Source organism: Gasterosteus aculeatus, chromosome 8 (genome assembly GCF_964276395.1).
Source record: "Gasterosteus aculeatus chromosome 8, fGasAcu3.hap1.1, whole genome shotgun sequence".
NCBI classification, from domain to species: Eukaryota; Metazoa; Chordata; class Actinopteri; order Perciformes; family Gasterosteidae; genus Gasterosteus; species Gasterosteus aculeatus.
This window is the reverse complement of record NC_135695.1, coordinates 6,644,844-6,668,055: the sequence shown is the minus strand read 5'-3', so window position 1 is coordinate 6,668,055 and position 23,212 is coordinate 6,644,844. Positions and strand designations below refer to the sequence as shown.

The following is a 23,212-nucleotide window of genomic DNA, read 5'->3' as shown; positions in this document are numbered from 1 at the left end:
TGAGCTTAAACTCTCCTACACTGGCCATTTAATCCCGTAAACACATGTGCTGCTGCTATACAAATCATCTTAACAAAAGTAATGATTATGGTTATGATATTTTTAGTTTTTGTTTACTCAATCAGCGTTGTTACATTTCATAATTTATATAATTGAATCCATATGAATTGCGGCTGATTCTAAAGCACTTTGCCCCTTTTAGGCAAAAGTGAATAAATCCACACTGAACATTAAGAAGATCTTACTATTCAACTTTTGTGCTGTTCACTGACGATTGTTTTTCCTGTTTCCTCTTTGGTCAATGCTTACTTTGTCTCTGCATGACCCACAGGAGAGTGAAGGGATGCACTCTAGAGGTCCACCCCACTGAGAGAGCCCTTGTGGTCCAGTATGAGGTAGAGGCAACTGTGTTGGGAGAGCTGGGGAACCCTATGATCGGAGAACGCAAAGAGTGTCAGAAAATGTGAGAAAGAAAACAAGTCAGCAAATGCAACGTTCAATTGCAATGAGTTGTTTTTTTGTAGGATTATAATTACACAATCAAAAATTATATTTACTCCAACAATATCATCTGTTGCTGTGTCCTGATTACATTTTATACCTTGCATCTGGAAACCAAGTGTTTCGCTCAAAAGCTGTAATTATACATGCCGATGTGTTTGTCCTTCAGTATTCGCCTGAAAAGCCTGAACGCCCACACAGACACGTCCTCTTTGGCCCGGAAGGTGGTGGAGGAATGTCGGCTCATTCAGTCGTCCAAACTCCACGAGGTGGAGCAGCTGCTCTTCTATTTGCAAAACCGCAAACAATCAAATGGTAATTTTCATCATGACTACGGCTGTGTTCATAGGGTCAGAGTAAAAGTCACAAGAGGCCTGTTTGTGATGCTGAATATTGCCTTTCACAGACATCCAGGAGAAGAAATGCATCTCATCTCGAGACTTCACACCTTACACAGGAGTGGAGGTAGGAACTGAGCTGTATGGTACACAGTACTGTGTGTGTGTGTGTGAGTGTGTGAGCACATTTCAGAGTCCCAACTGAACTCCTTAATTTCCCTTCAGCTGGACGAAGTGGCAAACATCAACAGCATCGATGAGTATGTGGACCTTCTGTATGAGGACATCCAGGAGAAGATCAGAGGAGCCACGCTCATCTTCCAACTGGCTCGCAACCCGGACAACCTGGAGGAGCTCACGCAGAAAGGTACCCTGCCCTGTGAAAGGCAGATTTACTTTACTGGTGAACAAAACAATTATCTGTTGTTCTCTCGTCTCCATTCTCTTTCTCGTCGTCCAGAAATACAGAACCTCGGTAGAAATTTTAATAACATGCTCAATACCAGCATCAATATGTTGATTCTCCATATTTGTTTTGATTAACAGCATATGTGCAAAAGATTTTTTGAGTTATCTCCTCCGAAGGAAATGGCTCCACCAGCTTGGTACCAATCAAATCTCTCTGTTCTGACAGGTTGCTCAGTTGGTCAGTCAAAAATTGTGGACAAACAAAAGTTTGCATTACAAATCTCGTAAGCTTCATATCACTGATCAATTATTTCAACGTGCAAATCAAATTGCTGCTAGCTGTGGACTTTCCGGCTAAACATCAGGCAGCGAAGAAACTTATTTCAGTCCCGATACCAAATCTATCGAATTGACACTGTTATCCATTGGGGTGCTAAATAAATAAGACATTTCTCGTGATAACGTGACTATAGCTTAAATCAATAGATTCATTCACGTTTCAGTTACTAATGAATGAAGGAATAGCTAAGCACAGTTTATAGTTTCCACATCCAGGGGACCACAAAGGTCCATAAAGGGTCCATGTTATACATATCTAATCATCTGCAACAGCAACATGTTAGCCAGTGCATATTTGTCCATTTACAAACTGTAGCGGTAGACAGCTTTCAGCCCTAACCAGCTATTAAAGGAATTAGCTAGTTACCTGATGGTTATGTACAACTTGATCCCTAAAACTATCGCCTACTTTTGAGGTTTTTGGGGATTTGCAGATGGAGTTTCCTCTTGTGGTCGTTTGCGGCGGGGAGATGTTGCACCCTGTCATAATATGGCACTACAGAGCAAAACATGTGCAGAGGAAAACCAGGATCAAGGTCAAGGAGGAATTTTTATTCTTAATTATTCAGTCTATTTATTTTCTGGAAAGACGCTACAGTTCAAAAGTGCAAAACTCACTCACATTCCAAATTCTTAAGCAAAAAGACGAAGTTGGATGAAAGAGCAGTGTTTGACAAAAAATGAACATCGCTTGAGTGCAGAATCCGTTGGCTTTCATCAGCTCGTCCTCTCCGCTCCCCCTTTCAAAGAAAACAAAGCTTGCCTTCAGTTCTGCTCCCCCCCCCCCCCCCCGTGACAACTGCAGTTTCTTGGGAAACAGCACGGAGCCATCATCCTCTGCAGTCGCGGTGAGATGGCACGGCTCCATTTGTATCCGTCACAATGCGTCGGCGGCTCACTCCGTCTGCCGGCCCGCATCAGCCGGTCGGATGTTGATAAGAGCCGAGTGTTCGTGTGAACCGAGAGGCCTGGGGTCGACGTGGAAAGAGGAGACGAACCCGGGGACACACGTCCCTGCAATGAGATTCCCCCACAGCACAAAACCCCCAGGAGCCGCCGACCTCATCGCATTCCCCCACGCTTCTTTAAATCAACCTCCAGCTGCACCGTTCAGTCTGACTGATTGAATTCCACCCGTTCGTCTTTCTTCTGACATATGTGGTCCTTCTTTGACTTGGCTTTTCTTTTTTTTGTTTGACTTTTTTCATGAGCACCTTTTGTGTGCGTGTTCAGTATGTGTGTCTTTATTGACACGTGTTTGTGTGTCTGCAGACGCGGCCTTCGGAGCCCTGGCCAGAGTTTTGAGGGAGGACTGGAAGCAGAGCGTGGACCTGGCAACAACCATCATCTCTGTCTTCTTCTGCTTCTCCAGGTAAACCTGCACTTCAAACACATCAGGACGTCCTTTCGCTCCAAAGTTCTATTCACATATGGTCTTAAAACCTTTTGGAAAACCCTCGCTACTTTAAAAAAATATTTCAAGTATAGAGTGGCTGCATGGGGCTGTTGCACGGTGTAAATTTGGTCATGTGGCCATTCCTGCAATGACCAACTCGCACGTGTACTGGAACGCAGACGTCCAGTCTAGTCCATCCTTTTTGTGGACTACATTCAGAGCTTTTGTAATTGTTGGGATTCACTACACCCGGGCGATCTGAAATATAGAAATATGATTTTTTTTTTGGACCAAATACCTTGTTATAAATATTTCATGATGGTCTTTTTGCATTTGAAGCGACTGTGCGCTCTTCCCTTTACCCTGTTCTCTCCTTTACTTACAGTAGTCATCCACCTCTGGCAGCGTACCTAGTACTGAAGTCTCACTCTCCAACTGGGGGTTAGGGAACCCTAAAATTAGCCCTCGCTAGAATAATACATAAACGTCTGTCAGAGCTGATTTGGGCAGCGAGAGGACGCGTATGTCTGAAAACCGATCGTCGCTCTTGGCTCGCGTCCATCTCCGTGTTATATTGTTTGGATTGTGAAAGGGTTCAAGTTGGACCGGTTGTAAGTCGGACCAGGACACACTGTTTGACTGAATGTGTTTTGAGTTTGACAGTTTACTTTGTAAACTACTTTCAGGGGTGACGGATGGGGTCATTTCAATGACAGCTCCCAGCTGGAATCCCCAATTCCCCTTTTTTGAAAATACACTTTTAGATAAATGGAAGTCTTTTTCTTTCTCGCTCTCATTACCTCTTCGTTTTCTCATCCAGTTTCTCCCAGTTCCATGGCTTGGTCTCAAATTTCAAGATCGGGGCCCTTTGTATGAATATCATCGAGCACGAGCTGAAGAGGTACGACCTGTGGCAGGACGAACTACAAGATAAGAAGAAGGCCTATATCCTCACGCAACGGAGAAATACTTTGTGTACGTAACCCAATAATTGTAGTAGCTTGATTATCCTGGTACAGTTAAATGTTTGCTGTGTACATCTGATTTCCTTGACTGATCTCACATGAAGAATTTCCTGATAACCCAAATCTGAAGAAGGAACATGAGAAGTCGTTCAGAAAGTACCAGAGCCTTCTGACCAAGCAGGAGCAGCTTCTCCGAGGTAACAGTGGAAACCTTCTACCCCATGATGAAACTTATCTGACCTCTTGTAGATATTTGGTGTATTTAGGGTCAGTGGGCAGATAATTGAATTTGCCGTGCCTCCAGACTGCCCACTGCGTTTCTAGGTCAGTTTTGTTTTTCCTCTCAGACCCCCAGTGCAGCCCAAATGTTCTTCGTCTTTATCATTTGGTCGTTAACAATAATATAAGCGACAGATTTGTGTGATATCTGGCGCCTTTGCCCCCCCCCCCCTCCCCCCAGTTGCTCTGTCTCTGCTGCTGAACCTGGCTGAAGACACCCGCACAGAGCTGAAGATGAGGAACAAAAACATTGTCCACACGCTGGTGAAGATCCTGGACCGGGAAGACGAGGAGTTGCTGCTGGTGGTGGTCTCCTTCCTCAAGAAGCTCTCCATCTTCCTGGAGAACAAGAATGACATGGTGACTAAACTATTCATCGCTTGAAATGCGTGGTTTCTGTGTTGTTTTGAGATGTTTCAGACTAGCATTGCCAATCTCTAAAATGAGATCTCTAATGAATGAGCTCTTTAACAAGGGTTGTTTCGGGATATTTAAACTCCATTAGTGAAATGTAGAGGAAACCATTAGTCTTCATTTGTTCTGTACAACACTCCCAAAGCCATGTTGACAAATGGATTTTCCGCTGTAGAAAGCACGCTTATCAAATTTCAATTCAATAAATGCTCAGAAGGTCCGCTTTTGGCCACGTGTCCCACGGCGCTCGTACGGGCGTGGACTTTTCCTCTAATCTGACCCCACCTGGTTCCAATCTCACTCAGTCTGTGGTTCTTTATCAAAGCCAGACCCTGTTAGGAACTGGTCTTATCTCTTTGTTTCCCCCTCAGTGTATCTTTGATTCAGATTAAAGAAGCCTTCGGGCGCTCTGGACCCATCAAAGCATGTGGCCAGCAGGGAAATAGTGGTTAAGAATATCAGTTTTTTTACACGATTGGGAAAGGGATTCTATTTAAACGCACAGATGTTTAATTGAGAAGAAAAACATTCATCACTTAATGATGCTGTGTGTCATCAAGTTTTATTTACTGAGCAAACACATCTTTCTCCAAACCAGATAAGACTTCAACGCCGCCTGATACGCTTAGCCTGTCACTAATGAAAGGGGAATGTCAGTGGTAATTGACATGGGCTGCAGTTGATTATGCTGCTCGTGGTCTGGTTTGTGACGGTGCGACTGGAGCTGGTTTCGCACACAGTAGCAGTGAGTGCTTTTTTTTTTTTTTTTTTTTTTAAATGAGAGCAGGTTGAGTCCCCGTGATATCTGGCTGTGGGGAGACCACAGGAGAGGGGAGACAGACGAGCATGACGAGCGCCGCTGTGTCCGTCTGACACTCACAGTGGCGGCGCGCAGTCCAAACGCGACCACGCCGGTCACATTTTCACACATCAGCGATCCCCCGAAGAGTGGGCAGGCATGAGGTTGTGTTCAGGGGCATCGGCTCAACACCTCCACCTGCCTGTAGGTCATGTGAACCTTCGCCCAGCTGGACACCAGGATTTAAAACATGGACATTTCAGTGTTCAAAGCGGATGTTTAGAATCATATCAGAGATAATTCAGAGTTGTCCATTGTTATTATAGTGAAACAAATAGTGTTTTTCTGATTCAAGTGTCTTTCTTTTCATGTCTTTTTTTTTAGGGCTGCATATTCCAGAAAAAAACTATCAATTCTTGATTATTGTATTTTACCTTCTGAAAAAAGTATCCCTTTCTATGACATCATCTTGGTATTTTTTATCTTAAAAATGGATAAATGAAATAAGTGGTCAAATTTTCTGTGAATCACATGACTCCCGTGTTGTACATACAGCCAAGTGATGGGAGAACCAATGCAACCCCAGAATTCAATTATACTCATTCTAAATGTTATGTTATGTTACAAAAGTCCACTCGTCCATCCACAGGCTGAAACTTTGGCCGTGGAGAAGCTGGCTCGGCTGGTTCCCTGCCATCACCAGGAGCTCCTGAGCACCAACCTACGCCTGCTGCTCAACCTCTCCTTCGACACGACGCTGCGCAGCCAGATGGTCCAGACAGGACTCCTTCCCAAAGTCTCCTCACTGCTCGGTAATCCATCCGACAAGGGTACTGATTGTGTTTGTTCCCGTGGATGTGTTTGCACCGGAAAACGCTCATCCATCCCGAGCCGCCGGAGGTGCCTTGTTATGACAGGCGAACGTGCAGTTGCAGCTTGTACGCGTCGCCCAGGCCTCGAGAGCGCCTCTGGTGACCATTACAACGCTGACTTCCTGAACGCCGCCGAGCGCGCGTCGTCTCATCTGCGAGGTCATGTGGGACACGGTCTGAAGCATCTCTGAAGGGCCCGTTTGAAGCCTCTCCGGGGGAGGCTCGGGTAACGGTGCATAATTAATATAATATATTTGTTAGAATAACATGCCAGAGCCTCTGCACAAATGTTGTTTTTGCAGGAGCAGGCCGGAGAGGTGGGGAGGTCTTCAGAGATTTAAAGAGGGCGTTTTTTTGGGGAGGGGGGGGGGGGGGGGGGGGGGCGGGGGCTGTTCATACAGGAAGCGAGGCGCACACGTAATACGAGTTAACACTGAAATATTGCGCCTGCTCACTGTTTTGACACTGTTGAGTTTTCCCGTATTTGTATGTTTGCGCATGTGTCTAATGCAGAGCGCATGTGAGCCGATGTGTCATCAATCATCTGCTTTCACTGCCGACTGTCCTCTTTCCGCTTGACGCACTCTGCATGAGGACTCTCGAGGTCTTATCTCTAAAGAGAGACGACAGCGAGGATTCGGGTCGGCCAGCCTCCGCTCTCTCTATCCAGACCTCGACCGGGGTCATGACCCCTGATGATGAGATGAAAGTGGGAGGGAGGGGGGAGCCTCCACTTGTCATCATCACCGGCCACCCGATGCATCCAACCGCCACCTGAAACCAACAGGAAGTAGAAGATTCCTCTTTGACAGCAGCACAAGAAATCTATGATAACAACATCTTTCACCCATGAGAAGGCCAGCGCAATGTCTATCTCGTCATCTGCCCGAGTCAATTTAGACTTCAGCACAGATCCACTCGGTGAAGTGGACGACCAAATATATGAGGGTCTTAGAGCCCAACAGTCATGACACAGTGACACGTGCGCACGGACCAAAAGCCCAGTCTGCACCTGTATCTCCTAAATACCACAACAAAACAGAAATAGATCATTCTCTCTCATCCCTGAAACCGTGAATTACCAAACATCTTCTCACCCCAGGAGCATTTTGACTGTCATGACATTGCAAAAACAAGCTATGAGACTTGAGTGGGGGAGTGGGGGCCTCTTTAAGAGCATTTCACCCTGTTAAGTGGTGCTTGATGTCTCTGAAGACCCACCCCGGCTTGCTTATTTATCCAGAAAATACAATAACAGCGACGCGTTGCTGTCGGCAAGGCAAGCCCAGACGCCTCTTAATGCGTGCGCGGGTAATTTTTATGAAGGTCGGGCGGTTTTAAATCAGGCTGGGGTGTAATTGGAGTTTAGCTTGCCCACTAACTGCCCCTGAACAGTCGTAGTTAATTCTTAACAGCTCCCCCTCACCTTTCTTTTTTCTTCTCCTCTGTCAACCAGTGTTTTGAACATTTAATGGGATCCCTCTCGTCCCCTATAAAAGGATCCTCCATGTTCCTACCAGTAAAGTGAGAAATTCTGCACGGTTTGCAAGCGCTTATTCCGTGCGAGTGTGCGTGCATGCTTTGTTGTTTTCATGTGCATTTCAGGGTTTTGGTTGAGGTAAAGGTTCGCTAATGAGAAGCACATGTTCGGGCCAATCGCCGGCTGCGCTGGAAGGTCCAGAGCAGCGAGCGGCGTAGCTTTAACTTATTAAATGCAGTAAAATTGATGCTTCCTCCTGTTTTCCCAATTAAAGTTAGAAGCCGTCTCTCCCTCCTGTGATTCCAGGGCTTCACCGAGCACATCTGGATCTTATACTCAGCGATAAGGCTCCCAGTGACCCAACACACGGCTGGGACCGGTTTTAACTGGACCTGGTTGGGGATTTGGAGGCCGGTGGGCATTACAGGAGGTCTGTTGGTAGTTCTGGTCCAGTAAAGAGCCTCGCTCTTAACACTTCTCTTCATGAAAAGTTCCCGGGTCAAACTCTGGTCTGAACTCTATTAATCCCCCCTGGCTGGCTCCTCCTCCAGGCCTCCAGCCCCCAACCTCTGGTCAAAGGTCAAACTCATGAAGGTCCTGGGCTCACTGACAGTCTAACACTCAATCCATTCTGTCTTTATCTCCTCCATGCTGCTCCCAAGCTTTGATAAGCTCACAAAAGTGTAGTGACGGGGAATGTGCTCATTTTATATGACACATACTAAAGGGTCAGTTCACCCAAATTACAAAGAATAAACATTCACTTTGTTCATTTCTGGCAGTATCTATCCATGCAAGATGTAAACTGTTTGCAATCTGTGGAGTATCCCTACTGGTAACTGGGTCACTGTCTCTGGAGGGATAGTTTCTTATTGCGCAGAGCCAAACCAGAAGCATGACAGTCACGACTTCCTCTGCGACCCTTATCTCAAAGCCCATTGGTTCCTACTGAAGATGTCATCTTTTGAAATAGTTCACATTTATATTATTTAATTAAAAAGAAAATGACTAAAAAAGGAAGAACGGCTTAATCCACATTTGGTGTAGAAGGAGACTGTATGGTGGATTAAACCAAAATGAACTATGGTGTATACATACCCCTTTTTGTGTGTGTTTGTGGTAAAGTATGAACAGTGTGACACATGGATGCATTAACAACAGTTTGAACTGCTTTAATAGCTCAATAGCGCACAGGCAGAAGATGTAACCCTTATGAGAAAATACATTCACTGTTTGTCTGCACATGGAATTAGTTGGTCAGACGTATTAACTTAACTTAATTCACTTCCATTGCTCTGGATATACCAAAAAGCAGCACAAATTTCGTAAATAAGAGAATATAAACATTTTCTTTTGTCCATTTATGCAGCATGGAAAGCTCAAAGATCCCTCGGCGGTTCCACATTTAATCTTTTAATAGTCTTCTCCTCTGGTGAGACGCCACAAACTGAGAAACTGCAGTTGACTGATGCACCGAAATGCCATTTGACCTCCAACAGGAATCGCTGTTAAAAAGGCCATTCAGCTCATTAATACTTTTGAAAAACACACCACTCACCTAGATGTGGTCGTTGGCATCCCGCGGAGCGTTACGGCACAACCAGTCATTCATCCATTGACTTCCCTCCTCCTCCTGTTTATGTTGCAGCTGACGAGGCCCAGAGACAGCTCAGCATGTGCATTCTGTACCACATCAGCATGGACGACAGATTCAAGTCCATGTTTGCCGACACAGACTGCATACCGCAGGTAAGACTGGCTAATGTACGATACCGCCAGACGCAGGCGGACACATTGGCATCAGCGGCTCACGGCACCCGGGAGTTTAATGCCTGGGAATCGGAGGGAGAGGAAGGGACGCGCACCACTTCTGGAACCATAAACCCCCCCGGGTCTTTGGTCTCACTGTGACGACACCTCTGTTTTTCCTTCTTTCCATCTCTTGCCATTTCATCCTTTTCCTAAATCTTCCCCCGCATATTCGACTCCTAATTAGCATTGCTAAACTGGCACAGTAAAACTGAACACGGAGTTTACCGCCTACTTTCCCAATGCCCTCAGGCTCGTTTCTTCCAACTTTCGATCAGAACATTTTTGTTGAGTTGCACTCCCTCCTGATTGAGTTGACCCGGTCAGTCGCTCCTCTCATCATCGGCGATTAGCTAAATGTGCGTTGTGTTTGTTTGTTGAGATTGGGTGTAAATGCTGGCCAGATGTGACCGGGGGGAGTGGGCTGTTTGTTCAGAAGGTCACGTCAGCGGCCGATCTGAACCCCAGACTCCCTTGTGTGGTGGAAAGGAGGCTGGCCAGCAGCATGACCAGGATGTGACCTCCGACCCCGCCCTGAGGCCCGCTCACTCCCTGCCGCCCCGCCCCCTCACTACCCTCTGCTACCTCTTGTCACATTAATCGGGAGGCGATGTAGATCAGAATTTAGTCTTGTTTTAGTGTCAATGAGGAAAACCATGCTGTTTGAAGCATTAAAATAGGTCAGAAGCTGTTTGTCAGTAAATGTAAAGACGTCACGACTAATTTGAATAATTTATAAACACGAGGAGTTGAATTCTTTAGCGAGCACATTACCTTTAAGGCTGATACTGATCATTTTCTGATAACATTAGAAAAACAGAAGTGCAGCTCAAGAGGAGCTAAAGCTCACCTGGTGCACAGGTAGCTTCTTCTTATCAAACACAGGTCGGATCATCATTTGTGTTCATCTTCAGTGTGCTGACAACAAGTGTGGCTGACCAGAAGACTGTCTGTCCCTCTGCTCAACGAATGTTTGCTGTGACCACGCAGCTGTGGAGATTTCCTCTTTTCAAACACAATTTTGGCTGTTCGTTACAACGTTTTTCATAGAATTTAGTAAACAGTATTTTCACACATATTATTTACATGTCCCTCCATCCTCAGCAAAACTGCCTCACTCCATTTCCCACCTTTTCATCCCCTCTACCTAATTCCTTCTCACTTGTATAACTTTCCCAGGCTAGTAGCTGACCTGCTCCTTTCCCCTTCTTCAGCTTTTAATGGGGTCACAGCTTGGTGCTGGATGTGGGGTTTCCAGAGCAGGGATGCCAGGGGTGAGGGAGGAGAGGAGTGGATGTTGAGTTGGAGGTGGGGGGGTGGAGGTGGCTGCGTTGGTTGGACTGCAGCGTGGCGTTGGGCCCTGGCTGGGCCTCCGGTGGCTGTCTGTGGTAAATAAGCAGAGGCAGGTGCCAGAGAGTCTAGACGGGGCTGATTTGGGGTCCGGGGCCCCTGGTATGTGATACCTTACCCAGTCCCGGCCCAGCCTCTCTTTGACTCCTGACTCCTCACAGGGAAGCAGCGCACCTCCTGCCCCCCGCCCCCCCCCCCCCCTCTGCTTAAAGCTTTTCCTGTTTAATGTTAAATCAGTGCAGGGGAGAGGCAGGCGGAGGCGAGGAGGTGTTTGAGAAGTTAGAAATGAAGGATGCCTTTATCTCAGCATCCACACTGTCTTTTGCGCTTTTACTCAAAAGCTCACTCCTGTTTGAAAAAATGTATAATCTGATTTTCTTTTTTTTACTCCCCGGGGCTTAAATCTCGACATAAATAATCATCACAATGACATTTTACAACCAGGAACACAAACATGCACACACAACTGCTCCTTTTTAGCTCCCATCGGAAAAGAAATACTTCAATAAACACACTGAATTACTGATATATAGCCATGTACTTTTAACACGACTGCGTTTGTGTTTTATGGATTAGTCTGTCTTTATTCTCAGTGACAAATCATTTAAGCGGTTAATTGACCTTTGCGACCTCAACAGCTGATGAAGATGGTGTTTGACTGTGGCGAGGAGACGATGGATGTTGAGCTCATCTCGCTCTGCATCAACCTGGCTGCTAACAAGAGTAACTCAAAGCTCATCTGTGAAGGTAGGAGCTCCGGAGCAATGCTCAACGCAAAATGTGTGGAAAAGGGCATTTTATGCCACTCACGTCGTCAAGTTCAAAAATGAGCTTACCTCCTTGTTGCCATAGGCAACGGTCTGAAAATGCTGATGAAGCGTGCCGTGAAGCTGAAGGATGTTCTGGTGATGAAGATGATCAGAAACCTTTCTCAGCACAACGGACACACCAAGAGCCTCTTCCTGGTCACTACTCTGTCTTCCAAAACAATCCTGTGTTTTAAAATGAAAAGCAATGTCAAACCTTTAAAGTTGATAGTGGAGTTTACTCGTCAATGGTTTCATTATTTGCAAAGTGACCAAAAGTAACACATTTTACCGTCTGCTGGTAGGAACACGTCGGGGACCTGGCGGCTCACATCAGTGAGGAGGAGCCGGAGGAGTTTGTGATCGAGTGTCTGGGCACGCTGGCCAATCTGACCATCCCCGACCTGGACTGGGCGCTGGTCCTCAAGGAGTACAACCTGGTGCCCTACCTGAATGACAGACTCAAACCAGGTAACATCACTCATCAGTTTTGTTTGTAGTTAACCATAAACATTGAATGAATTGATGAAGAGCCCATTCAGCTCTAATAAAGAGGTTTCGTTGCAGGTGTCCCGTGTTCCAGTGTGTCAATATGGTATATTTTGTGTCATTATTCTAATTTAGCTTTTTTTAATTGGAATGCTTTTGAAATGTTTGGTGTGCATTAGAATTCTGTAGGTTTTTTGGCGTTTTGCTTTCACATGAAGTCCAAATGTTGGACAGGTAAAGTCCTATCTGACGTCTAAAACAAGAACCCTGGCTTATTTGAAGTTTGTCTCGGTGTCGAGGCCTCATGATATGCATTGAGCTTTAATGCCGCACGGAGAATCTGATCATATTTCCAAATGCAAGAGAATGAATGACTTTACATTTCTGTGCAATCCTCAGTAACCTCCAGCCCGCCGGCGTCTGCCACTGAACCGTCCATGAGCTATTTATTGATCCTGAAAAAGAAAAATGTTTCCTGATCTCAGGTTCGGCTGAGGATGACCTCATTCTGGAGGTGGTGATCATGATCGGCACCGTGTCCATGGACGACTCGTGTGCAGCCATGTTGGCAAAGTCTGGGCTCGTTCCTGCACTAATTGAGCTGCTCAACGGTAAGAACCAAACCCTACTTCAGATGTCCAAAGCATTATGACATCAACCAACTTCTTCTATTTTTTAGTCTTTTTTAGTTTTGCAAGTTCCCCAACTTTAATAAAGTACAACACTAAGCTGCTGGTGTGCTCCTTTAAAAGCGGTAGTCTTTGATCTACCTAAAAAGTATTACCTTATTTAGGTAAACTCCCTTAAATGATCACAATTAAATGTGCATTTTAGAATCTTAAGGAGTAATATGAACAATGATCATATTGCTGCCTCATTGGACTACACACCTCCAAAGCAGAAAACAATATATACATTGGTTAATTTATGTTTATAGTCACTTTTGACCTTCATTAGATTTTCAGAAGACATTTTGCAAAACAGATGTGACATTGCCACGACCCTGAAATACACATTAATATGAGCTTTTCCACAGTGTCAAGACACATGAACTTATTTTTGACACGTTGCTTAGCCTTAGCCTTAGCGTAACGCCTGCCAATTTGCTCCTTACAGCAGTGATTAATTCAATAAATGAAGTCAGGATGGGGGACACACGTGACGTCATCTACTTTTTAAATGTTTCGTTGGTCATTTCTTTCCCCTGCAGCCCGACAAGAGGACGATGAGTTTGTCTGTCAGATCGTCTACGTCTTCTACCAGATGGTCTTCCACAAAGCTACCAGGGACGTCATCGTCAAAGACACGCGTATCCTCTGTGCAAAGCATCCCAGACATTTCTCTCGCATTGGATGAAATACACGTTTAGAGATGCTTTTAAAGACCGTTCCACTGTAGTTTCCTGCGGAGTTATTCTCTCCAGAAATACTTAAGATTTAGTTTTGCACTGTAGGTATCTTCACTCGTTGGTCACATCTGCCTCTCCATAGCAACCTCTTTTAACCCCTGTTTCTTTTCTTCTTCTTTTTTACCCTCTGGGTATTTTAAGCAGCCTGTAATTGTACACAGTTGTGGTCGGTGGCGGCTTGTGTCAAATTACAAATATGCTTTCTGTCAGCACGTTCTGATTGATGTTTTTCTTTTTGCAAGAAGAATATTATGCGAATATCTGATTTATGCAACGCTGTGGGAGGAAGGCGCTCACTCCATCACAGCAAATACGGACAGCGGTTCCTTCAGCCGCAGGGTACCTGTCTCCGGCCTCTTTGTCTTCAAATGACAGAGTGGGAGCGGTTGTTCCACCGCGTCCCCAACGTTTCCCTTGCGACTGATTAGGGAAGGACAAAATAATTGATTCAACGTTGGATCGTCCCAGAGAGATTGTAATGTTTTCTTTCCTTGAGTCCCAAACTCAGTAGCGCCTGCGTACCTCATCGACTTGATGCACGATAACAACGCCGAGATCCGCAAAGTCTGCAACAACACGCTGGATATCATCGCTGTGAGAAACCAACAGTGTCTCATGAGTAACATTCCCACACTACAGCTGCAGGAACTGATGCGCTTCTTTTTTTAATAGTTTTCACAAAGTTCTATAGTAGACATAAAAAAATACATTTTCCTAAAGAGGTGCACTGACCTGGACTCACACTGCCTGGTAATGCAGCCTCGGATAGGATCCAACTTAAAATCCAACTGCTGCAAGTCACGGAATGAAATATAACATTTTAGATGTGTAATTCCATGCCGATTAAAAGAGATTAAAAGAGTCTTCCAGTACACTGTATTATTCAGCTCTTTCTATTCAAACGCGAAGCCTTTTGACCTTTTCCGGCCTTTCAGGCAAACGCTCTCCCTTTCTCCCGATGTGTCCCATTTGACATCTTACATTAACGGGCCGATGGACTGCGGCATCACCTCGTGACTGACAGGTGTAGTCAGCTCGCAGTCAGTGGGTGATCGCTGCCAGACCTCAGATCAGCGTAATTTGCTGTAGATTACAGCCAGGCAGTGTAGCGGGGCAAAGGAAGTGTTTCATTGAAATTATCAGTGAGACCTATTAAACTGTGAACCACATGAAAGGCAGCCAGTGGGCTCTGGAGTGTGTCAGCGGCTGGACAGCAGAGGTGGGAGAGAAAGCAGAGCCGTGGACACACACACACACACACACACACACACAGTCATTACTGCTCGACTGGGCGGGATCCTTTAGGCAGCACACGGCATAACGGTGCAGTCTGGAGATGTTCGCCTTTGATCATCGTGGCCTTGCTCATGTACAGGCGCGCACACACACACACACACACGTGCTGCTTCGCAAAGGAACTTTGTAGATGCTCCAAGTGGAACACAGGCCTAATTCACAGCGGCGTATTCTTAGCACGGCCACATTTCCAAAAGGAATAAGTTGAAAAGATGGCAAAAACTCCTCACTGCGTCTGTCATGACGTCGGCAGCTAAAAACTGATCAGCTCGCTAATGAAAGAGCACATTTTCTCTGTGAAAACCTGAGTCAAGGCCTGTTAGGAATCAGCACGTGGACAAAATGTGTCACTGCCACCTCCAGGGGTGTTGGGCGGGGCCCCTGTGCGCGACGGTCAATGGGCCCGTTTGAGTCCCGGGGTCTCGGCCGGCTGTCAGTGCCGCTCTGCTTTGCATCTGAGTGATTAATCTTTCAGGCCCCGGGCGTCGCGGTCTCAAAGGCCGCCTTTATCGCTGCCCCTTCAGCCCCCGCAGAGAAAAGAAAACAGACCTCCGCCCGGCCTCCGAGCGCAAACAGGGGTTTTCATAAGCTGTGGCGAAGACGGAGGGAGGAGAATCCGAATTGTTTTTATGCTTCGCTGAGGTTTTAGAGTTATTGAAGGCGGATGGAAACGTATTACTTAATACGCCTTGAGATGGCATTAACTTCCTTTTTTAAGAGATCCACGCGCCGCTGCCAGTCGTCCTCACCAGAGACCAAAAACTAATAAGGGCGAGAGCGAGGAAATGGGTTTGATTCGAGAATGAGGCTTTTGTTTCATTCAATCGGTAAACGCTACAAAAAGGCATAAAAATGTGGAGTTTATTTGCAGAACAGAACAAGGCTTCAGCCGCCAGTCTGGTGTCCTTCAACCACAATTTTACAGTGTCAAGCTCTCAAAACACAAATGACTCCACAGCAGTAAAACAAAAATGTGTCTTTTCCTTTGTTTCTCCCTCCACCCAAACCTCGCTGCCCTCCAACACCGCTGCAGGAATTGGACGAGGAGTGGGGGAAGAAGATCCAGAACGAGAAGTTCCGCTGGTACAACTGTCGGTGGCTGGAGATGGTGGAGAACCGTCCACTGGATGAGGCCACAGAGCCCTTCCTGTACGGGGAGGACGAAGAATCCTTCATCGGGGACGGGGACATCCTGGAGAGACCCGACCTGTTCTACAGCGGCGCTGTCAAGGCCTTTGAGGAAATAGGTCATTAGATCAGGGGGGAAAACGGGCCTATAGGCCTTTTTGTGTCTTGAGAGCGAACGTTGATGCGCATTTATAACCAGTGTTGTTTGTATTCCTTCATCCAGATGGGATCGTCTCAGCAGACGGGGCCTTCAGTCCCGAGTTCTACACTGGCTTCCAGGACGGAGAGCTGGGAGCGACCGGGTACATGAGCAGGTACGGAGCGCGGCGCTCAGCTCACAAGCGCCCAACTTCACCAAACCTCAATCTAATTCCACTAATTCCACAAACCTCAATCTAACTCAATCTAATTCCACATCCAGTCACAGAAACGTCATCATTTTTAGAAGATTAGAACTAGTTCTGCTTTCACACATATTTAGTTTGGGTCACGTTCTCTCTGGTGCCGTGTTCGGGTCAGTCAGTCAAAGTTGGGACCAAACAAACTGTAGCAGCAGTCTGTTGTCTTTTGTGTGAGTCATTTGTCATTTAAACAAAAGACCAGTGTGACTGGTAGACATGTGGTTTTAGTATGAATGCAATCTCTTGAACTATTATTAAATCAACGTGCTTCTCACGGAGCCGGTCGGGAAAGCGATATTCTGAACGATGGCGAAAGATCACCCAGCACAGTAACCATGATAATACGTACACACGGCAGCATGTGAGTCAGATTATCCCTGACAAATCAGAAAGAGAAAAGAAAAAGGACGTGGTTGATGTAACAATCCAATTTTGATTAAATTCCATTAACTATTACTTTCAGTCGCCCTTCAAATTAGGAAAGAGTTTGAATAAAAACAGTGTTCCAATTCAAAATATTTGCAATGCCAAAGAAAGGTTAGTAGTAGAGAGGGATGCCTCTTTTTTATTCCTCTAATAAATAATCTCTGGCTGAGTGAGAATACCACAATTTCTATAGTGAAAGCAAAAAAAAAAGAAGAATTTCGTTGAACGTTGCTCCTTGTTATTGAAATTTAAAAAAAGACATTTGGTGGCTTGGCGCTCAGCCAATATGCATATTTAGCAAAGCTAGCAGTCACAGGCACAAAAACAAAGGTCTGTCAGCAGGGCAGGTTGTGTCTGTCCACGAGGAGAGGAAACACTAAACTGTGAGTGTTTACCTTCAGTCGGCTCGTCCCCCGGACGACCTCTGCAGCCTCGTATTGGTTTTTTTTCTGAATCACTATTTTCTGATCTGTGTTATTAGGCCAGGCCTGAGTCAACAGGCCTCACCGGTCCCAGAAGGCCTTGCTCCACCCTCAACGGCAGTACTCCAGCTTGGAGAACAAACACTCTCCGGCTGTCCGACTGTCTCCATGTTTCTCTCTCTCATTCCTCTTTGGCTCCAACACATCAGCTACTTTAGTCCCAATACGCCGCCGACATTCCACTGCGAAACATGAAACTGATGCCTGGGAATTAAAAATCAGTCCTGTTATCACTAAGAGCGACTGCGAGTCCGTTTCTGGTCCCAGTGTTGCGAGGCAGGAAATTCGATACGCCGCTGGGATGATAAATAGTTGGGGAAATAGTGGCTTATTGTGAGTAATTTGTCTTATTTATTATCAAGCTTGTACTTGCGTGCGATAAAGCTTGTGTTGAGTTTTGTTTTGTCCCCCCTCCTCTCGCCAGGATGAATATTTCACTTGTTGTTGAGAGCTTGAATCCAACGAGAGAAGAATCCCGATCTCACTTCACTTTCTTCTTTATTGTCTGTTTCTTCTCTCATTCCGTCAGTCTCGCTCTCTCAGCGGCGTAACCGAGACCTTTTAAATATAGAGGGAGCGCCGGGGGAATCGCCGTCTGAGAGACTGTTTTAATTTGTCCGCTGTACTCTGGAGTGATCCAGGTTAACATAATAATCCAAGCCGCCTATTTTAAGCTACGTGTGAAACATGGTGTGAATGGGGCCTTTTTATAAATGGACGTAGTTCTGTACAATCACTGTTATTTGCATGAATATTTTAGAATGAACTATATACAATGAACTTTATTATCAGCTGACTTCACATCAATGGAAAGTATGTGTGATATGTGAAGAAACTCTAGTTTAGATTCTTCCAAAGCAAATATAACATTTTTTAAATGAAGTCCTCAAAACTAATTGTTCAATTCTGAGCAAAGGGATCCATCCATCTCACCGATACGTGAAGAGGAGTCAGTAGTTAGAACAGGGTGCTGCTCAGTCCTTCACATTCACATTTCTTCATCCTTCGTAAGCAGATTTTTTAACTTTAACTTTAAAATGTATTTAATATCCATAATACTAGTAGCACACTACTCCATTTTATGTTTATGAGACTTTAGTATATATGATTATATACATTCAGTCGTATTATAAATGTTTATTTATGCTAATTTAGTTCCAGTGGAGTTTGTTAGAATTCTAGATGTTTTATTTTTCATAAATATTTTCTGGACAGTTGATCATTTAGACAAAGCATTAAATGAAGAGACACAGAGACATCAGCCCAACGATCTTTCAGTTGAATATTATTAGTCAGCTCTGATTCCATTTTTAAATCACACACTTTGAGGACAAATGTACAGTTTAAATTGAGAAGAGTGGTGGAACACAGTACTAGTACTAGTACTAGTACTAGTGTGCACCAGTAAACAAGCCAACGGGAGGATCACTGAGAGCCCGGAGAGGCTATTAGGATGTGACGGGGCGCCGAAGGAAAGTAGCAAGGTGCAAAATATACGAAGGGGAAGGAGAAGCGGAGCGGCACCGCGATCCGGTGAGACGTTGAGATTGGCAGGGAGGACGGAGGTGGAGGACGCGAGGCCTGGTTACTTACCCGCGTGTTGGTTAGCAGTAACCTGAGCAGTGGCAGCAGGGTGAGATCAAAGCGGGGGCCTTGCAGTAGACAGACATAGTGGTGTGTGGGGGGGGGGGGGGGTTCGGGACGTGGGGTGGAGGTCACGCCAAAGGAGGAAAAAGGCCTGATTCCCTTTTCCTGTTCGCCACCAAGGAATGTCCTCTGCGGGATGGGACGTGTCCCCGCCGACTCCTGCAGCCGCTCCTCTGGGGCCAAACTGGCATTTGTGGAAACACCGGGGCCCCTTTGTCTCAGCGACCCCCAACCGCCCGCCTCATTTGGCCGACGTGTCTCGACACACACTGACACACGTGAAGTGAATTGCGGGGGACAGACAGGTTGATTTGCATGTATCATAATGAGGAATATCAGCAGCTGTGTCGGCCGTCATTCATGGCGTCCAGAACCACAGGGCTCGAAAAAGAAAATCAAAGCGTGATTAAAAAGCATCACTTACCCGGTGGGATGAATTACATTTCCTCAGTCACAGTGTTTTTGAACTTCTGCCTGCGACGGGAGCTTTTCCGTTGACGCCGGAGTACGATTTGACTCCAGATCGACATTAGAGCCAGTGGGTCTGTAGAAAAAGTTACACCATATTTAATGGTTCAGTTTTCATAGTATTATTTCATGGTTCTCCTTCGGAGTGCCGCTCAGGTCAAAATGGCAGTTTCTGGTTTCATCACTAATCTTGAAACAATCTAGTCAATCATTAGCGCTTGTAACTGCTAGCTTCAACTTCTTCACAATCTCCGAAATTAAATGTTAATCTACATTTTGCAAAGGAAAACACAACATTTTATTACACATCCCTGTAATTTATTGGCAGTCTTGAGTCAATGTTTGCATTTGAAGTTGAATCAGACAGTTGATGATTTGTCAGCTGTCTGTCAAACCCCCTTTTAAGGGTCTCTAGATAGATCTGACAGAAGTGTGAAGAACAAACTTAAATTGCACATAAATATGTTCAGTAGGCCTTTCTTTAATCTGCCTGAAATATTAAACTAAGACAATCTAGTCGCAATGTGTTTCACCTGGTTGGAACCTGCACACTCAGCATGGCACAAGAGATATTAAGAAGTCGGTTTGGCCATAAATACCCAAATCTTCTAATTGAATTCTATGTATAAAATGAATTTAATAGCCTTCACGGTTTAGGTTAAAAACTTTTAAACCTTTTCTGATCAGCCCATAATCTAAATGCTCACAGTTACTATTCTGTGAACCATCAAAGCTTTCCAGTCTGAACTTCAGGATACGAGTCGTGAGCAGCCAGCCAGCCAGTCAGCCATAGAAACAGGCAGACGTGCAGGCGGGCGGGCGGATGCTGTGACTCAGAGCTCCACTGTTCCTCCGGCCTCTTTTAGCCGCGCGCTCAAATCCCCCCTGACAGCCGTAGCGTGCGGAGAGGAAAAAGACATATTTCTGCCCAGAGAGATGGTGGTTGGAGGAGGGGGGTGGGAGGGGGAGTAAGGGGCAGCAGGGGGCGAAGTTAAAATGGAGAGGAGGTGGAGGAGGGGGTGGTGGATATGCTGCAAGCTGTGTAACTGATCGCTGGAAGTGATTTGGCTAAAAACAACACGTCATTATAGGCGCTTGCAGGGGCAAAGCAAACCGCTCGTATTTTAGACAGGCGAGGGAGGAGCGGCGAGGAGAGGGAGAGACGGGGGGGGGGACGTGGTTGTCGTCCGTCGGGGCCCCGGTTTCGCCCATCCACCGCCGCATCCTGCCGAGGTGGCAAGGGGGCCGTTGCAGTTGACCCCGAGCCCCGCCGCCGCCACCAGACACAAACCCAAAAGTCAGAAGATGTCAGAAGATGGGGCGTCAAACTGGACCCCCGCCCTCCGCATCGCCGCGGTAACCCATTTGCACGGTGCAGATACGGTGCCTTTTATCACCCCCCTCTACAGGCCTCCCGTTGCCAGGCACAGGGCGGCCAGGTCCTCCAGGTTTGGCCGTCAGCCTTCGGCCTCCGTCACGCCGCCGTGTTTTGACATCTTTCCGGGTTGTTTTGGGTTTTTACGGCTTGGCTGCTCCGCTGTTTACCCCTCCGGCCATTAGCTGCCTGTAACTCACACACTCGTTGGGTGGACGTCCAGCACCTGCACCAGGCAGATGAATACTACATTAACTTTTGTGAGGTTTTTCTTTTTCTTCACCATGACTGATGGGTCCAGCCCCGGGGAAGTGTGGGGGGAGGCTCCACAGGGATGTCCGGTGTCAGAGCTCCACCTGGTGGTGGTGCAGGTGCTTTCTACGCTCCCGTTCAGGAGCACGAGTGACCTGGTTGGAGTCTCTGAACCTCGCAGTTGACGTTCCTGTTCTGGAGGGGGCTTTTTTTCATGTTGAAACAGGCACAGGCAAACTGTGAGCTCACTATTGTAGAAAATACACACAAAAAAACAAATAATTGAAATACAAATTTGAGGGATATTTAAGTAAGTGAAACTACTCAATTATGTCACAAAATTCCCAGTTGCTTTCTGCGTTTAAATTGACTTGCTATCTTGGCCGTTGGTGCTCACTTCTCGAAAGGATCAGTGCTGCATCATGTTCTTTGATCAGCTGACAGCCTCTGACCTCCACCGAATGGTCCCACCAACGGAGACGTGGAAGCAGGCCGCGCTTTGAACCCTTTCCTGCTTGTGTCCAACTTCGCTGCTGCTGCTTTTCGTCGTCACAATTGTCTCCGTTTCAGTCATAACCATGTGAAAGACTTGTTTTATATTTTGAGGGGTCACGTATTGAATTGTATTCATTTATTCCTCCGCTTGTCCTTTCAGTCTGTCGGAGCAGTTCGCCCCGGTAGATCGACCGCTCAACGCCTACGGCTTCCGTCCCGGTGAGGAGTTTTTCTACGACTACAACACGGCCTCCCGGTGAACCTGGAGCCTCTCACACACAGCACCACTGCACCCAGTGTGCTCCACTACAGCTGCGTGTTGAGCGTGGAGGCGCAGCTTCAACTCGCCTCTTCCCTGCACGCATCGCTTAGCAAGTCGTCACCGTGAAAGAATTATCCTCACAACCGTCGGTCACATGTGTCATGTTATATTATATAAACAGAATGCACTTAAAACAAAAACATATGAAGGTTGGTTTGGAGTTTTGAACTTTTATTCACATTTTGTGAATATTTGAATATTTTAAGAACCCATGCTGTGAACGGAAGCTTAATTTGTGTGTTTTGTGATTAACTGTATGACACTGTTTTGTCACTAAGATGTCAATTTAACACTGAAGTGCGTTTTTCTGGTTTTACCGTCAGGTTTGACACAACCGAATGTTTCTTTTGTGAATATAACCCGTGTAATGTGAGCGTTCATAAACCCAACATCAGGCAAAAAGAAAATACATGGAAAGATATCAGACAGAATTAAATGCATTTTCGGGAAATATTTTCAGTAGCAGATTAATCCACATGTTTTTCTCGGAGTACTTGTGGCATCACAATGTTTCACGTGTGATTCAGTCAAATAAACTAGTGTGTATTCATCGTGGTGAAGGAGCGTTTAACAGAGTACAACATCGTGACTCATTGATGTGTTTATAATGGAGCTCTATTGCTCAGGGGAGGAAAACACACACACGTTATGCATTCAAAATAGTTAAATAACGTTGTACTTGCAGTTTCATATTTTTGTTGATTTCCAAAGGAGATTGCTGAAGATCACTGTAATTTGGTTCATATTATAGGGAAAATGACGCTTACTCATAAATCCACAAACCTTTAACTCCACATCACATAAACCTGAATAATCTATAATTAGTATCAAATTACGTGGCTATTTCCAAAAAACAAAGCATCATACAATAAAAAGCACTGTTTCACTAGAAGCTGGATTGATATAATTTATTAATTTCTCTGAATATAACTTAAGAAATCTAATAGCCTCCATTGTCTTAAAAATGCCGAGATGTTAAATCATTCATTTGTACTCATCTTATCCTTGATGTGCCTGTAGCGCTGCTTGCTCTCTGAAATATATGCTGCACTAAATCAAATACATGTAAGGCTCATTGTAGTCAAACTGCATTTATGATTTAATACGTCACAGATGTAAGATTATTTAGAGTTTTTTTATTATTCTCAGCGCTGTTTATCTGGGATTGTGGACAAAAAAAATTGAATGATCCAAACCTCATGTTGTATTTGTTTTTCTGGGCAATAAATTTGTTTGTGTTGTTTTCCAAACATCAAAACCAGAGAGT

At 45.6% G+C, this 23,212-nt stretch overlaps 1 protein-coding gene across 1 annotated transcript in view; it reads left to right on the top strand.

Moving 5' to 3' along the window:
- The window catches only part of kifap3a (kinesin-associated protein 3a), a 23,736-nt gene extending 533 nt beyond the window's left edge, over window positions 1-23,203 (top strand). The window contains exons 2-20 of the mRNA XM_078107905.1: window positions 332-463; window positions 671-816; window positions 908-966; window positions 1,065-1,206; window positions 2,859-2,958; window positions 3,803-3,929; window positions 4,048-4,144; window positions 4,408-4,586; window positions 6,089-6,251; window positions 9,440-9,540; window positions 11,589-11,697; window positions 11,803-11,915; window positions 12,062-12,227; window positions 12,731-12,856; window positions 13,456-13,554; window positions 14,162-14,247; window positions 15,983-16,196; window positions 16,301-16,391; window positions 21,784-23,203. Coding sequence (XP_077964031.1) covers window positions 332-463; window positions 671-816; window positions 908-966; window positions 1,065-1,206; window positions 2,859-2,958; window positions 3,803-3,929; window positions 4,048-4,144; window positions 4,408-4,586; window positions 6,089-6,251; window positions 9,440-9,540; window positions 11,589-11,697; window positions 11,803-11,915; window positions 12,062-12,227; window positions 12,731-12,856; window positions 13,456-13,554; window positions 14,162-14,247; window positions 15,983-16,196; window positions 16,301-16,391; window positions 21,784-21,883 — 2,350 coding nt within the window. The 3' untranslated portion in view covers window positions 21,884-23,203. The remainder of the gene's footprint in view (window positions 1-331; window positions 464-670; window positions 817-907; window positions 967-1,064; window positions 1,207-2,858; window positions 2,959-3,802; window positions 3,930-4,047; window positions 4,145-4,407; window positions 4,587-6,088; window positions 6,252-9,439; window positions 9,541-11,588; window positions 11,698-11,802; window positions 11,916-12,061; window positions 12,228-12,730; window positions 12,857-13,455; window positions 13,555-14,161; window positions 14,248-15,982; window positions 16,197-16,300; window positions 16,392-21,783) is intronic.
- Window positions 23,204-23,212: the final 9 nt, after the last annotated feature.